This window comes from Aquarana catesbeiana, linkage group LG03 (assembly GCF_042186555.1).
Source record: "Aquarana catesbeiana isolate 2022-GZ linkage group LG03, ASM4218655v1, whole genome shotgun sequence".
NCBI classification, from domain to species: Eukaryota; Metazoa; Chordata; class Amphibia; order Anura; family Ranidae; genus Aquarana; species Aquarana catesbeiana.
In genome coordinates, this window is record NC_133326.1 from 188,743,819 (window position 1) to 188,762,301 (window position 18,483).

Below are 18,483 nucleotides of genomic sequence, written 5' to 3' on the forward strand. Positions count from 1 at the left end.
CAAAGGGTTTGTTATTGCTTATGTAGCATAGTTAGCTATAATTAAACATGCACAAACAGAAATGTACAATTGGAAGGTACAGTTTTTATTACCCTTCATATTTAATACAAGAGCTCCGTATAGCCTTATTTTACATTAAAGGTAAAACCAACGAAGGATAAAAGTGTTGAAACATCACATTCCACATACAGCTTTTTAGGAATGTAAACCCTGGAAGTTTATCCTCTTGAAATAGAAATAACAGGGAACATAGCTTTCCATTTCCTCCGAGACATACAAAAAAAGTATTTGCATCAAATGTCCTAACAGTGCAGATCAGGAAAAATATATATAAAATGCATTTCGAACACTACATAGATTACAAATAAATTATTGGAAATCTCAACACACATACACATCTTGCAGTCCAATCTATTTTATTTAGTAGAAATATATTGATATAAATTATGAAAAAGTATAGGTAATCAAAAGAGAAAAAAATAACAATGTCTGCATATGAAGGCCCGCTTCTATCAAGAAGAGATTTAAACATTGCAAACATCTTTCAGTGTGCAAATCATACACATCAGAGGCAGAAAGGCAAAGCAGAACATGCTGGTAACCTGCAAGTCTCTGGCTGCCCAGCTCTGATATATATGACTTAAATATTGATTTATTTTGTAAACGTTTACAAAGTAAATGACACGTTATGGACATGGCAAAAATGAACAGATATATTACACCCTAGATCAGGGATATGCAATTAGCGGACCTCCAGCTGTTGCAGAACTACAAGTCCCATGAGGCATAGCAAGACTCTCGATTACCACAAGCATGACACCCAGAGACAGAGGCATGATGGGACTTGTAGTTTTGCAACAGCTGAAGGTACACTATTTGCATATCCCTGCCCTAGATGCACAAAAAAACAAGTAGGTGCCATTAACATGAAAAGTAAACCAGATTTAAAATACATTATGTACACAATCTTCAGTATGTGCCGGTATCTAGACAAGTGAATCATTTAAATTATGGTACATAAAAGGAGAAGCAGTGCACTTCTACTACAATTGATATGGTTTTACATATAAAAATATCAGAAAGGGAATTTATAATTTATCTTTTTTACAATGTGGTAGTATACAAGCTCTACAAGGAACCCATGACTAAAATTCACCAATGCAGGGGAGGGGATATGCCAAAGTCCAAAAAAAAACAGTCCGTCAATCTGCATATTAGATGGTTCTCGGATGATAGGAAACAGACTGGTTAAAAAAAAAAAAAAAAGTCCCCACTAAATATTCACATGTGTACATGGCAGGCACACATCCACGACTCCACTCATATCTCACTCATTTTCTAATGAGAGAATAAAGGCCTGTGTCAAGGAGCTTTGGGCTTGTGTTGATGACAGAACTCATTGACTGGTGGCTTTTGACCTGCTTCAAGCAGGTTTTGCATAAACTTGTATGTGAATACAAGACCCATCTGACAAAAAACAAAAGCCTGTTGACAAAGGCCCAAAAACAAATTGTCTGAAAAATGTCCCATAATTACCCAAAGGTGTCTTTTGTGCCCCAGAAAGTGTGGCTGTCCTTACAGGCAACATACTTTTCATCTCTATGACCACATTAAAATGCACTCTCAGCAATTTAAACAGACATTACATGGGTTTACCCGTGTAAGCTGCAAACTTTGCATTCCAAAACACTTTGGAGAACATACAAGATCAGACTTGGAAATAATGCTGCCACTACACCACCACCTCTAAAGACTCGGTTCACACAGGGGCGACCTGTCAGGCAACTTAGCCGCCTGACAAGTTGCGCTCCATTCTGTACAATGGAACTGTTCTAATAGGAGTGACTTAAGTCGCTCCGACTTAGAAAAAGGTTCCCGTACTACTTTGGGACAACTTCAGAGCAGCTTGCATTGATTTCTATACAGAAGTCGTTTTGAAAGTCGTGCTGTATAGGGCAGCTTCAGAGTTGGGCAACTTTGAAGCTGCCCCTGTGTGAACCGGCTCTAATAGGTCATAAAAGGAGATTGCTACTTTTGTGTTATATTGCAAGGATTTGATCAAACCTCACTTCCCACTTAGTAGAAACTCACATTACATTGTATTTAAATCCTGTGGGTCATAATGGGGGAGGTATGCCTGTTATAGTCACATGGTCAGTTCCCAGTGTTGAACTGGTTTTTCCAGTATTTTTCCTTATTACATTTTCATGATCAAGACATTGTACTTGGTATACAAATATGTGACAGCTGAATTGTTTAGCAATTCTAGGAAACAATATCTAGCTGCAGACCGAAATGGTAAAATGAAGTTAGGTTGACAGACTGTTGGTGTGCCAACTGTTTAGAGAACGCCTCTAACAAGAAAGTCACTTTAATATTGCTTGTCTGTTTTAAAAAGGAACAGCTGGTTGCAGAGCCAGGACGGGAGACATTAACACTAAAATTACAAAATGATTTGTGCATTAATTAATTATATCAATTTTACAGAAGTCGAGTTGCCCTTTTAAAAGGTTTATCCTCATGTGATTGAAATTCATAAGAAACAGCATTGGTTTGAAGAAAGCTAGTGAAATAACCGCATGTGCAGTCATAAACTGAAGTGGTATTTTGTTCCATTATGCCATTGCCTACTCTGCCTTTCCCCATTTCCTTGCAAATACCAGCAGATCTAAAAAGATTACTTTATTACATTTTTTTCAACTGTCATTTGAATTTGACTTCATACCAGTCTTTTGCAATCCTCTCTACAGCAAAGCTCAGACGCTGAGATGAAGGAGCCATGAGCCTGTCAGGTGTGCACATTAGTCCGTTGCTGCCATTTCACTGTCCCAGTCAGTAGGTTGAGCGTGGAGAGAAGATCACTCTATTTTAAGGGTTGTCATCCTTCTGGGTGTGTAAAGCAGCTGTGCAACTATTGGGGCTCTGGACAGAAATAAAATATCCATTGAAAGGTAAAACCACTTCCATTTATGTAGTTGAGCTGTGCATTTACCTGCTTACAGTTACATAACCAGATGCCTGGACCTTGTACTCACCACTGTTTTTTTTTTTTCCATTCAACCCAGCAGGTTGAGCGAAAAAAAAAAAAACAAAACAAAAAAAACGGACAACTCGGGTCAGAGCCGCTGTACTAGCAATCCGATGTTAGTACAGCAATCTCCCCTGCTGTGCTATTGTGTTCTGACAGGGGGGCGGTCCCCCACCAGAACACTCCGGTCAGCAAACCTTTTTCGGTTTCCGGCTTCTGTCGGGCCGGCGGCAGAACACACGGGCTGAATGTCGATCAGTTTCTATTGAACTAGTCGATGTCACCCAACAATAGGCCCATGTGTACTGGGCTTTAGAAAGGTAATGGCTATTCTCACCCAATACTACAATTTACAGTGGAAGCACTGGTCTTAAGATAGGAACCTAGATTACTGCATCTCTAGGTGGCAGCACCAAAGAAATGGTTCTCACCATACTTCACAAGAAAAAAAACATCTCTACCCACAATTTAGTGGACCATCTGTTAAAAAAAAAAAAAAAAAATACCCCACACACCACACTCTACTTAGCGCCAGTTAGTAGGTTATATGGTTGTACACCTTACTTCAGAGCTGTGTTTGTCACCTCATTTCATAAATCTATTTACCCCTTCCAAAATGGTTGCTATAGATACATACAGCAAGCACCCAAGACGTTGAAGAAGCTCGCTTCCACTCACACTTAGAAGAAAAGTACAAGAAGTCCGTTAAATTAAACAAAGAAAATAGAATCTATTTTAATAGAAAAAAAAAATTATATCAAAATGCCAAAAACAGAATAAAAGCACACACAAAAACCACTCTCACCATTTATGACTGAAGTCCAAAGTCCATATTCTCAAGCTGAATGAAAACAATTATTCAGAGAAGAGTTCTATTTTTTTTTTTTTTAGTTAACATTGCTTTATTCCAAGGAAGAAAAGTGTACTGTTTAATACAGATGTACATCTCAAACAGATCCCATTAGGCCCCTTTCACACTTGCACGACTTGACAAATCAATCCATGATTTCCAATGATAACCATTCAAATTAGTACGACTTCAAGTCGTGCCGACTTCAAAAGTAGTCCCTGCACTGCTTTGGTCTGACTTCGATACGAGTTACACAGGCATTCCCTGAAATCGCGGCAAAATTGCGGTAGTGTGAAAGGGGCCCAAGTCTAAACCAGCTCTGCAAGTCTGTTTTTGAGAATATAGACCCATGACTAGAACTAGATTTTTAAGGTGACTTGCATTTGCACACGACATACACATAATACTAGATGCAGATTCAAAGGTTAGAGTTGAAATGCAGTACAAATTCCAGAAGATTCCTGTGGCATTTGTGAGCCAAAGAACTAATTTTTCAACGTCATTATTTTGTCTGGTGAAATTTCTGGATTCAACTCTTGTTAAAATGCATATTTTAGGCCCAAAAATTAGTTAAAATTTCCCAAACATGAAATACTTCCTGAAAGCAGGTAAAATATATTTGTGGCAGTTGCAATTTTTATGTTGCGTTATATTCGCACAAAAAAAAAAAAAAAAAAAAAAAAAAAAAAAAAGAAGTTGCTTTGTATAGATACCCAAAAACATCAAGCCCTAAAATATATATTTTTGCACTTTTATAACCTTGCTCTTTATATATACAGTTACACTTCTGTATTGATAAGTTGGTTTGTTTTTTGTTGTACGTATTAATACAGAGCACCATTTTTTTTGGTTACATCTAAAATTGCGTGCAGGTGTGAAACGGCAACTAACTTTGGTACATAAATTTGTCCATAGGCGACACTTGAAAAGCCTTTAAATAGGTGCTCCTGTGTAGAGTTAACCATGTATGGTGGCCATAGAAATGCTCTTGCTCCAGGATGCGCGGCAATGCCTCATGTGTAGCACAATCATTGTTTTTGTACGTGGGTACACCTGAAGAGGAGTTTTCTTATATACATATGTGCATGTACATGGGGGAGGGGGCTTTACATTTTTTTTTCTTGTTACTTTAGATTTTCATTTTTTTCACTTAAAGTGGATGTAAACCCAATGTCATCCTTTCTAAACTGCCATAGGGGTTATCTATAAGGATATACATGCCTTCTGCATGTATCTTTACCTATCAAATGTCTCCCCTCTGTCTGTTATTAGACCCGAAAAACTGAATATTCTGTGGGTGGGTCTGTTGTCTGGAGCTCGGTGGGTGGAGTCGTGATGTCAGTAGACTCCCCGCCAACCTCTACACTCCACTTGTCAACATGCATTTTCTCCTGTGTATTTCTAACACTGAATTTCTGCTGAACTTCTGCTATGATCTCTAACATCCAGTGAAAAGACAGGAAAGTAACCACATGACTTCAGCATGCCAAATCATGCTGAGTAGGATGAGCTCCGGCGTGTTCGCAAGCTGAACGTGCCGAGCCCGCCAGGAAGTCGGCACGGTGCAGCGCCAATCACAGGTAGGGAGACATTTCCCGATCTCTGCAGCCGCACGTCAGGAAATGTCTCACCGATTGTGATTAGCATTGTGCCGACTTCCTGGCGGGCTCGGCACGTTCAGCATGCGAACGTGCCGGAGCTAATCCTTAATGCTGAGGTGTGGAACAGCCAATCCTTGCAGAGCTGCTGAAGAAAGGAGTGGGAGGGAATTAAAAAATAATGCATGAGTCTTAGGCTAGTGCACGAGATGTAAATCACCTGTCACTCACAGCAAGTTGGAAGATTTGACAAAGTTTTTCTCAGTTTGTCAAAATTTATCTCACTGAATAAAAAAGAGGATTGCTCAGAGATGGATTAACTCTGTGTGGCAAGACTGGGCTCAAATGATAGGAAATCTTATACTCTACAGTATGATTTAAAAAAAAATAATAATTTCGGGTTTACATCCACTTTAACTTATTGCCATCACATAGAGGGCTAAAAATCTGTGCTGCTCCCAATATAAGCCTTACATCAGTGGCAGCAAGAGGGTTAGCCTAGATTCACACTGACTGTGGGTTAGAAATCATGCGAGTTCAGCTGCACAATTTCAAACCGGCAATGCAGTCCGACTTTGCGGCCGATTTGCCAGACATCTGTGCGGGTTGCTGCACAGATGTCTATTCAAATTGCCCCCGAAGTCGCCAAAAGTAGTACTGGAACTACTTTTGGGAATTCGTGCGGCACCGCACCGATTCAGACACTGCCATTACCGGCAATAGCTGCCGATTTGGCATGCAATTTGACATGTCAAATCGCATGCCAAATCAGCCCGATGTGAAGGTGGATTTAAAGACAGTCCTTTCTGTGCCCTCAAAACATTTAATTTGTGCAATTTTATTTTATGAATGTGGGCGCATTTATTAGTTTCCATTGAAGCCTGCACAGCACTGCAACTGCATAGTCCACCGTAGGTGCAATGCACAGGCTCATTTGTGGTTAACATTCCAGTCTTAGAACCATACAGAGGTGCAGACCTTCTGTTATGGGTATGCAGAGGGAACAAGTGCACTGACATCTTGGCAATTGTGATGGTCACATCTGAATTGAGCCATACTAAATTCAAAAACAGAATATGTTTGGGGCATGTGATTATGTCCCTACACTCTAAATATAGGTTGTAACATGAAATGTAGTCACGGTGGACTTTTCCTTTCAAGTGTTCAAAGAATGAATGAGAAGATCTCCATACTTCTGACTGATTTGTTCTGTGGGCCTATGCTTTCTCCACCTCTCGATCATTACCCCCACCAGTCATATGGGAGAGTGGAGGCAGAAAGAAGCAAAGCCCTGCCTCTACCAAGATTACCATCTGTACAAAAACAGTGCAGAAAGGTGCAAACATCAGAACGGTCATCTTTATGCTTACTTTGCTATCTAGACTCCCAACCCGAATACTTGTTCTGAGTCAGTGGTTTTCCAATAAGCAAAACAGACAAAGAATAAAGCAAAAAAGTGAGGGCCTCAGAACTTGCAAACAAAAAAATGGCAACAACCATATTTCAAATTCTGACATGTTCACTTTAAAAGCAAATAGTTTAGCAGAATTCTTTAACATTTCACTTGACAATTGTATTGAAAATTAGTCTTTGGCTTTTGCAGTAAAAGTACTCATTATGACAAATGGTACAGTATAATAAAGCTTTACACTGCCAACGAGTAGCAGGTAGATGAATGCCAAATCCATGAAGCCTGAACTACACTGAACAGAAGTAACTTGGTTATCCAATATCCTCTGCCAATACATTGTTCTTTTGGTGATGTGTACATAACACAGTCTGTTATACTATACACTGAGTATACAGTAATAGAATGTTTAATATTTGCCACAAAGGCCAAAATTTGCTTTCATAAGAAACACTTGGAAATTAGTGCTAACAATATAAGGCAAATGATAAAACTATCTTGCAGCTGGATACAGTTAGAATAATTTATAAAATATATTTAAGTGAGATGATAGAAATATATAAAAGGATTTTCATTCTCACTCTGACTTGGATCCATCTGATTGAAATGAAACACAATAAACCGGTTTTCCAAGCAGCATTTTTTAAATCTGTGCTAGAACAGACAAGCACAGACCTGTAACCACCAAGATGAAATATAGCTTAGTTTTCCATTGTATAAAAAGTATGTATAGTATATATGGAGAATGTGAAGCCCCTCTGAAAACTTAATTTGGTGCATGTCCCCAAAATTCTCTAATATTGGCATCCAGAACAAATGATTTCAGTTAAAAGCGTGGATTAAACCGGTATTAAAAATGGCAACACAAAAATAAACACACAGCTTTGTACAGTGAAACAGGTTTACGATTTACATACAAATGATAGACATGATAATCTCTAGTGTATCTCTTCTTCCAGCTCTCGGTTCTTAAGCCCTGCGTTGCTTCTTACATCATCAAACGAGTAACATGTAATTATCTTCCCGTTTTTGAACACAGTGTGGAGAAGATCCTGTTTAAAAACAAATCAGTGTTAATAGGACATCTTTTCAAAAAAAAAAAAAAAAAAACTTGGCGGTTAAGCACAATTTGAACTACAGAGATTTTATGAACAAAGGGCCAGGCTACACACATATTGGTTGTAGTCTTCGTACACAAAGAAATATGCAAGACACATATAACTTGTTCTTCTGTGTTTATTTGCATCTGTTCATTCAATAAAGCATAGAAAGTGGATTGCTGCAGCCACAGATGGTTAAAGCCTAAAGATGAATCAAAAAAAAGGTATATAAAAAAAAAAAAAAAAAAAAAAAAAAAAAAAAAAAAAGTCTGTTATATCTGGTAACTAGCGCTATGATGCGGTAACTACTCCTGACAGTCAGCTTAGGTAGCTAAATATATGTCAAGCTCCAAGTTAATTACGTTAGAATGTTTCCTCTTACAGGATTCCAATTATCCGATGCAGTTACGTCTGTCTTTTAGCTCTATCGAATGCACTTCTCTCTCATTCAGTGTCTTCACTCTCTAACTCACATCTTTAACTGGCATCTTCCCCAACCCTCTAAAACATGCACTAGTCCAGGGATATGCAATTAGCAGACCTCCAGCTGTTGCAGAACTACAAGTCCCATGAGGCATAGCAAGACTGACAGCCACAAGCATGACACCCAGAGGCATGATGGGACTTGTAATTTTGCAACAGCTGGAGGACCGCTAATTGCATATCCCTGAACTAGTCACTCCAATACTTAAAAAGTCCTCATTGGATCCCACCAATCCTAACAACCTACGCCCCAACTCCTTGCTCCCTTTTTTATTCAAACTCCATGAACGTCTAGTCTATAGCTGACTGAGCGACCACCTCACGGAGAATAACCTGTAATCTGGATTTCGCCCTCAACACTCCACATAAACTGCTGCCAAAACTCACAAACCATCTACTAACGGCTAAAACCAATAGACACTATTCTGTACTCCTGGACCGCTCTTGCAGCCTTTGACACAGTGGACCACCCCCTCCTCATGACTGTACTCCTCTCTGGTTCACATCCTACTTATCCAACTGCACCTTTAGCATTACTTATTTATATTTCCACTGTCCTCTCCTCTTCCTTTCTCTGTTGGGTCCCCCAAGGCTCTGTTCTTGGCCCTCTCCTATTCTTGGATCTACACCTCCTCCCTGGGTCAGCTGGCAGCCTCCCATGGCTTCCAATGCCAATTCTACATGGACAACACCAAAATCTTTCTACCCCTCAGCTCACAACAGTCTTCTCAAGCATCACTCATTTACTAACAGACATATTAGCCTGGATGTCACACCACTTCCTCAAACTATAAAAAAAAAAAAAAAAAAAAAAAAAAGATATTATTATTATTATTATTATACAGGTTTTATATAGCGCCAACAGTTTGCACAGCACTTTACAACATGAGGGCAAACATTACAGTTACATTACAATTTGGTACAAGAGGAATCAGAGGGTCCTACTCGTAATAATAATAACAACAACAGACAATGGCTCCTGTTGCTGCCGCTCTATCCAGTGAGGAGAAAGTGAGGATAAAGAGCGTCAATAGAGACTCTGATCTTTTGCACACCACTGGATCAAGACTGGGCCCAGGTAAGTATTTAGGGGGATTGGATTAGAATGCATTAAGCAAAAATAAATAAATAAAAAAAATTAAATTAATTCAGCCTTTAGAACCACCTTAAACTATATATAAACCCAGGGCTCTTCTTAGTTGGTGTTCTTGCCAGTAACTACATGCGCTAGTGTGTACTAGGCTCTAGGGAGCTTTGTCACCCTAACAGCTTTTTTCAGTTCAACCCAGTGGGCTGAACGGAAAAACAAACTGAAGAGCTCTGAAGGAGATCCTGTACTAACAATCCAAAGTTAGTACAGCGATCTCCCTTGCTCAGCTAGTGTGTTCTGACAGGGGAATGGCCCCCACCAGAACACACCTTTTTCAGCCATGCCCCTTTGTCAGAAGCCTGCCATTCGGCTGGTTTCTATTGAACCAGCTGATACCGCCCGATATTCAGCCCGTGTGCACAGCCTCAACTGTACTGTATCTCTGGAGGAAAAGTGTTGTCACCCTAGGACAGAAGTCTGTAAAGGATACAGAGTTTTCATCTTCTTCATAACAAAATGGGGCAGGTGTTCTGTAGTTCAGAGGTAAACTTGGCAGGGCTGGCAACACTGACATTTTAGTGCCGCAGGGGCAGCATGCACAGGAAGCTACAAGCTCACTGCATTTTTGTCAGGATTGACAAATCTGTTTTGCATTAAACAAATGGTTTTCAATGCAATATTTAACAGACCAAAGAAAGCACGACAGGGACTGGCAGTCTCCATATTTCTCTGTAAAATTTTCTTTTCAGGGCACAGATAGAAAAAAGGGAGCCATATTAGGGATAATATAATGTGATAAACTCCTCACCGAGTTCATGACAGCTGAATGTATTATATAAGATCACTAAATTGATCTGAGAAGACATGGTGTTTTCTGAATTCAAGTAGTAAAAACCCTGCCAGGTTATTTGTGTACCACTGGGGAATTTTCTCTTCACTTTTCCCCAGAGATGCAACAAACCTGACAGAGGATCTACACTTTAAGGTCAACTCATCTGACAGGAAAAAAAAAAAAAGAAAAAAAAAAAAAAGAAGTGTTTTAACCCCCACCCAGACTATGAAAAACGCATTACATGCCATATAACTACTAAAGCATTTGTTTTGTGTAGAGTGAAATATACCTGCTTGATCCTGCCTTCAGCTGTCCTTTCCATCTTTTCTATGTCCCCACTCCAGGCTGAGAATGGTAGACCAGCTGGTGTCCTCTATGGAGCATGTCCAATTTCAGTTCCCTTTTAAGCTCTTCATCCCCCCCCCCCCAATGTGACTATAGACTCACAGGTGGGCACATACACTGATGAATGACACTCCCGTCCTTCCTCCATGTCCTTCTATTGCTAAGCACTATGGGGTGGGATATGGTATGCAGATTTTTTTTTTTTTACATTAAAACTCATGAAAAATGCTTAGTTTTAGTATAAAATCAGTATTTAATATATCAAATGCAATTGCCAATACCTATACAGAAAAAAAAAAAAATATAAAAGGAAAAAGCAGCCTTTGATGCAGATGCTGTCTGAACAAAATTAAAGTTAGTGTTAATCATCTTTGTCTACCCCCTACAGCAGGTTAATGCACAAAAATACATATTTGATGTTCAATAAAGATTTATTGGGAGCTTTAAAACCGTTAGACATTTTAAATCTAATTTGAATTGCTCTTCTGAAACTTTTTTTTTTAGTCATGTGACTGCCACTGCACCAAATCAGGGCCAAACAGACTCACACAGTCAATAGAGAGCATACATCAGCAGAGTAATAGAAGACCCTCCCAAAGAACTTACAGATGCTAAAGAACAGGGAAAGATCATGTGACCACACAACAGCACTGCTGGAATAAGGTACATAGTGGATTAAAAAAAACAAAACAAATCCAGTACCATGATATACATGATTTATGTGAATCAATTATAACAATTATCACTTCTCCTCTTAAAGACATATTGAATATAAAAGGTACATCTGTGTTCCTACTGAATGGAACATACCACATCGAGGATGCAAATCTTATAGGCTCAAATATATGTAATCTACTGTAATCTACTTACTGGGCCGTATTCCTCTAGATCCCCCTTCCCTTCTTCAAGGGTCACAAATGAATTTGCAGTTTTATGAATAGATAATCGCCCTTTCTTTGATCTTTTGTTTGGGTCTGCCACAGGATCTTTAAATACATTTACCTGGAAGAAAAAATAAATAAAATAAAGGTTTTCTTCACTGCACCAATTTTTTTTAAAACACATTCAGTCATAAGAAAGGCAGCAAAAACTACATGCAATACAGGTTATGTGTTAAAAGTACCATAATCATATACACATACCCCAAGGCCATTCGTCACCACATAGCTACATTTAAATGAGCAGTTTAACAAGTCTCTGGTCAGTTTCTGCAGCAGGGCCCCTCCAGATCCAAATGCAATATTCTCAATGCTCCACTTATGTTTTTTCATGCCTTCTACAATCTAAAAAAAAAAAAAAAAGAAGAAGAAAAGGAAGCCTTTATTACAGAACCAAGCCTTTACACATACCTTGACTTAAGGCGACGTGGTCTTTTAGGACAACAGGGATACAGCTCTTCTGTGTCTTGCACTTACAGAAAGAGTTATTCAGCACAACACATGTAAAGAACTATATTCCTGCCGCCATCTTAAATTATTTTTTTCTGAAGCCTGGAATAAAGTGATCAATTTTCTACATTGATATGCTGGAGATGCAGTAGAGCAAGCAGTGAGTTGTTCATCTGGAAATGGTGTATGGATCATTGCTTAGGTGTCCTTTTATGAAAGTGCGGTAAAATACCGCTTTTCAGTTCTCAGGCATTCTCAGAGGAGATCGCTCTCCTCTGAGTGCCTGTTTATGAAAGTGTGTAGATCGCTTCTCATGTTGCGTTGAGGAGCGATCTACAAATGCCGGGAACTCCTGAGAATGGCTCCTCTCACTGTAATCTCGCGTGATATAGCGGGATTACAGTATGAGGAACCATAAAATACAAAGTGTAACACGAATCAGCACACATTATTCCCCAACATATTAATAAAATAATAAAGTTAAATTCCCCCTACACAATATACATTAACCTAATTATAAAAAAAAACATTGTTTTTATCAATATTTAAAGATCATACATGTCCCTATTTAAATGTGAATGGTGTATAGTAAATGAATGTATTTGCAGCTATACACCATTCATATAAATGCAAAATACATTTATAATCATTAAAAAAATAATTTTAATAAAAGTATACAAGTATAAATATTTATAAATATATTAAAATAAAATATTTCATAATTGATAAACATAAAAATTGATAAACTGGTGCAATGCGAGAACACTGCGAATCCACTGCGGGTTCCCGCATCGCACCGACTCGCATGTCAGTTCACACTGCCATATGCGAATCGCTGGGGAGTGTCAATACATTGTTAACGACACCCCCAGTTCAGCTTGCATATCGCACTGCGAACTGACAGTCCAGACATGCGATCCGATTCTGGTCCGAACAGAAAAAAGGGTCCTGTGCGTGTTTGCACCGAATGCGGTGCGATATAAGCCATACTACCTGTACAGCTGATATCGCAACGTACAGACATCGCATGTAATGTGAATGGCAGTGTGCTGAGAATTACATGCGATGCCTGTGCGATGTCCGGCATCGTACAAGTGTGAACTGGGCCTAAAAGTTAACAACACCCCCAAATCAGTTCGCATATCACAGTGCGATCTGCAAACTCGGACAGTAATCGAATTGCATGGGTGTGAACACCCATGCGATCCGATTCTGCTGTGGACCAAAAAAAGGGTCCTGTAAGAGTTTGGTCCGAGTGCAATGCAAATTTAGCAATACTATCTGTATGGCTGAAATCGCATTGCACAGAGATCGGATGTGATTTTGCACTGCAGTGCGGTGCGAATCACATCCGATCTCGGACACCGCAGCAGTGGGAACTGGCCCTAAATCATATTGCATTTGCACCAAAATGGTACAGGACCCTTTATTTGGTCCGCACTGGAATCGGATCACAGCCAGAGACGTGAACATCTAAAAAAATATATACATATATCATATCGAGAGAGAGATCGAGAGAGATATATATATATATAGATATATATCTATATATAGATATATATCTATATATATATTACACATATACACACACACACACACACACACACACACACACACACACTATAAATTCCTATCCTGCTGGTTTTGGGGTGTGTACTTTCTCCAGAATATCAGTCAGTTTCAGGCTTCTCACTCTGATTCTCCACTTCTGAAATGGTGAATCAGAAAGTGAGAATTCTGTCACAGATCGCCAGTGAGGTGCTGAGATGGCACCTTCATAAACTGGCCGTTTCTGTGAAGTCAGTTACAAATTCTCACTGTGCTGAGATAATCAGCGGAGAACATGTTCTCCGCTGATTATCTCAGTTTCATAAACTGGTAATGAGCTGAGATCAGCAGTGAGACTCGGGATCGCTGCTGATCTCAGTTTCATAAAAGGACACCTTAAAGCGAGAAATTAAGCAGTGTTGCTGCATTGAATAATGGGGATAATTCAGAAATGTTCATCAATTGGAATACTGTGAAAATGATGATGCTATTACTGAGAAAGTCAGATCTGACTGGCCAGACTTATCCAGAATAAAAACTGAATGGGCAAAAACTCCACTTCTATTTAATGCAGATAAGGTTGGTTAATTCTTAATTCAGTAACTTACTAATTAAAAAAAGCTTTATCTAATAAAACAAAAAGAAAGGACGATGTGTGGTCAAGAATCACAATTAATAAATTTAATTTTATAATTCCATTTCATAATTGTAGTTTATTAAAAAAAAAAAAAAAAAAAAAAAAACTGCTTTCAGCCTCAGTCTACATGCGTTATATTTTTCTACTACGGTCTACATTCAGGTGTGGCAATAAAGCAACCTGGGGGCCATTTACACTGTATGTGTATAAATCTCTACTATAAATCTAAATGCCTGCTGGCAAGTTGTGCTCATAATGCAGACTCCTGGGAAAAAAGAAGACTGAAATCAAAATCACATGCATCCACTCTAACAGGCGAGTTTAGGCAAGATAATTTGTTCAGGTTCTTTGACACCTAAAAGGGATGCCATTTTCCTATTACTACACCTGTCAATTAAAAAAGGCAGAGCTTATCAAAGAGGACATAAGGCAACCGTCAATTTCTTTAGATCTTAAAAGATCCACCTTCCGGCACTAATCAAAAAGTCCTGTAGGAAATCCTGGTCATTAGGACAGATAGCCATTTGAATGCCCAATTAAATACAATGTATTTTTTTACTACTTTACATGGCTGAAACAATAAAGGGCCGGTTCCCACTGATGCGATGACTGACATCGGATGTGATTCGCATCACACTGCAGTACAAATCACATGCGATCTCTGTGCGATGTGATTTCAGCCATACAGACAGTATAACTGAATTTGCATTGCATTCAGACCAACATCGCACAGGACCTTTTTTTGGTCAGCAGCAGAATCGGATCGCATGGGTGTTCACGCCCATGTGATCCGATTACTGTCTGAATTTGCAGTTCAACTGACACTCCCAGCAGTTCACATAGGGCAGTGAGAACTGACGCTGGGAGACATGCGATGTGGGAACCCGGAGTGGATTTGCAGGGTTCCCGCATTGCTGCAGTGTGAACCGAGTCTAAACCTCACATGGAAAACAGGGACTAATATTTAACATTCAGAATTACACAACAAAGAATTTTGTATAGCCCTATATGAAAATTTTGAAAACAAAAAACAAAAAAAAAAAAACAAAAAACAAAAACACAAATAATCTTTCATAAAATTTCGGCCAAATAATCTTCTGGTACATTCTTTTGGTAGCAATAATCTAAATCAATGTAGATTTAGTCTGTATGAAAGGATTAGATATATAAAGAGGGTATAAATACCACCCCTTTTTGGAAAGCAGGGAAAGTGATCTGGATTTTTTTTTTTTTTTACAGTGATCGCTTGTTACAGTGACAATCACTATCAGCAATCCCTTTGTCTTGAATGGCTTTCATTCATGACGGCTTGCTTACCATTTTGATTGTGATGATTGGCTACAGCCATGACATGGTACAGGGCTGCTGTGAATGGCTCTGTACCATGTGAGCACTGGGATTGATCACAGTAGTAGGCAAGCGGTCATGCATTAAAGCCATTCATGACAGGTGTCTTTACATGTTATGTGATTGGTCACAGCGAACACAGTACCTGGGCTGCTCACAGCAGCCAGGTAGCAAGCAGTGTGATCCACTGTGTTCACTGGGCACAGGATCATGCCACTGCACGCTCCAGGGGGCATGCACAAGCAGGGGGATGTCCCAGGATGGCCTTCGGGAACTAGAAAGCACCTACCTGGTCGTATTACAATACAGCAGGCGGGAAGTGGTTAAAGCAACAAATATGCAGCATAAAAAAATAAAAAAAAAATAAAAAAAAAAACAAAACAAAACAAAAAAAAAAACCAAAAAACAAAAAACACAAAACACACAACACCTGCCTCTTGCAGAGTATTTATATCCACACCATCTCCCTGTATTACACGAAGATAAGGAGGTAAGACCTTGTAACCTCTTGAGTTTTCTTGCACAGGGAATTTCCTTCCTAAAATCTCCAGAACCTGCAATCACAAAATATTATAAGTAACATACAGCATATTTGGCTTCCAGGAAACATACAGTACAAAGGTTTTTTTTTACCTTTAAAACGGTGTCCAGAGGATCTCCAGAATCTGGCCGAACTATTAAAGGGGCATCTGGACTTCTTGCTTCAATCAAACTTCTTAAATCTTCCCCCCAGATTTTCTCACATGCATTGTAAATGTCATAACTGTCACTAACCACTGAAACAGGTACTGAAGAAAACTGTGTCACAATATGCCTAAATGCGTCCGTCTCATGGTCTTTACCCCAGGCTGTGATTGTACTGAACAGAAGACCAAAAAGGTAAGTCAGGATTATTGTATTTACAGAAGATAACACAAGTTAAAAAAAAAGTGTAATGTTCCCACTACAACTACTAATACTCAACAGGAGGATTATTCATAAAACAGACAGCAGAGCCGACCATTGACGAATTGAAAACCAAAAGAAAAATATTGTCGATCGTTAAGTTTTTCGCGCCATTAGTGTGCCAGCTGTGACATGCTACTTTCGTGTAGAACCCGACTCATTAGTTTTTTTAGAAAAACAAAACTACTAATGTTGGCACAGTCGTTTGCGCCATTTTTGATTTTCATCTAGTCTATGAACGGCTTAAGCCTGGAAGGTAATCTGTGCAAAGACAATATGTAGCAGGTCACGGCTGACCACTATTTCTGAAAATGCTAGGCCCCTGGCTTTCATTCTGAAGATTCATGAGTCACTGACAAGGAGCAAGCATGCATACAGAGTTCTGCTTTTATTTGGTATATGCTTGCTCTGGCTCAGTTGCCAAGTATTTAAGTCAGACAGCAAGGCAACTTACATTTTCAAAAGATCAGAGCTGGCAGCCTCCCTTTTCCCCAGTAACATTATCCTGCAATCCTCAACTGTGAGGAGAACTGTATCATTCATTGGAACTGGAACATAGCTCATATGAGCAACAGTAAAAAGGTTCAAATACCGTTCATAGTAAAGTGTGTAAACTAGTTACTGATAACAGACTTCACACAAAACCTATACATTTCTGTACAAAGAAATCAGACAGCCCCTTATTAGATTTTAAATATTTGCGTCTGTTAAGGAGGTTGTTTTGCACACCATCTTTTTTGAGGAGTTCATTACAAGCCGAATATTGCAGGTAACTAAAACAGGAACAAAGCAACTGATGTCTACACATTTCCTTCTCTATTTCCTAGATTGTTCAGGAAACCATGTCTGTCTTGAAAGATTTTATACAGCCTATTCATCTCGGATATCATTCTAGATAAACACCTAAAAATTATACTTATCCACGAGAGCCATAGGGCTTTTTAGAACTCTCAAGTTTTAAGGGCCGGTTCACACTGCTGCAAATTCTATTGCGAATTTGAGCCACTGCGATCGCTCAAATTCGCAAGTCATTTTAATAACAACGTTTTACATGAGTGCCATTCACATCAATGCGTTGCCAATCTAAGCTGCGTAAAAAAAGGGTCCTGTCCAAGTTTGATCCGTGTGCGATGCGAATTCAGCTCCATAGACTGCAAAATTTGCAAGAACACATAAAGAATTTGCAATGCAAATTCGCAACGCAACTGGATTAAAATCGCGCTAATTTCGCACTGCAGCAGTGTGAACCAGCCCTAAAGCAGTATTCCCCCCCCCCATTAAAAAATGTGTTTTTTATTGAGACATCACAAAATTATAGCAAAGCATACACTGACAGATAGTTTTACTATGTCACATACAATACGCCAAACATGTGCAATGTTATAGATTGCTCCAGGACAAATAGTGACATCTGTTTAAGCGTACGTCCAATATAAAGATAGGAAAACAAGAAAAAAAAAAAACAATTGTATAGAAATACATTTTCAACTCAGAATTTTTCTTTTGAGAGCATTATTGAGGTCAATTACACGATATATAGAGGGGGCAGGAAAAACCAAAGACACAAAATAAAATAAAAATTATGGGGAGGGGGAAAGGAAAAAAAAAAAAAAAAAAGAAGAAGGGGGGGGGGGTGTTAATTCTTGGATAGCAATCATTTCACATAATGGTTATAGAAGTAATTTTAACTAATAAGTTAGGGGAGGTCTGTCATTTAAAGCATTATTAAACCCAAAAGCAAACATATTGCAGCTTACCAGTTCTTAGATGTGATGGCTACATTCGTTTTTACTTTTAGGCTTTTATCAGGTCTTCATCTGGTGATCCAGCCAGTAAGTCTGCTTTTCAACAGAAAAGCTCTCTTGCAGATGTAGCAGTTAGGGT

The 18,483-nt window shown here is 39.0% G+C and overlaps 1 protein-coding gene across 1 annotated transcript in view; it reads right to left on the reverse strand.

Moving 5' to 3' along the window:
• Window positions 1–3,898: 3,898 nt before the first annotated feature.
• Window positions 3,899–18,483, reverse strand: part of NAMPT (nicotinamide phosphoribosyltransferase) — a 79,949-nt gene continuing 65,364 nt past the window's right edge. The window contains exons 7-11 of the mRNA XM_073619656.1: window positions 16,288–16,513; window positions 16,089–16,208; window positions 11,877–12,017; window positions 11,605–11,736; window positions 3,899–7,936 (exon numbers count right to left, since the gene is read on the reverse strand). Coding sequence (XP_073475757.1) covers window positions 7,823–7,936; window positions 11,605–11,736; window positions 11,877–12,017; window positions 16,089–16,208; window positions 16,288–16,513 — 733 coding nt within the window. The 3' untranslated portion in view covers window positions 3,899–7,822. The remainder of the gene's footprint in view (window positions 7,937–11,604; window positions 11,737–11,876; window positions 12,018–16,088; window positions 16,209–16,287; window positions 16,514–18,483) is intronic.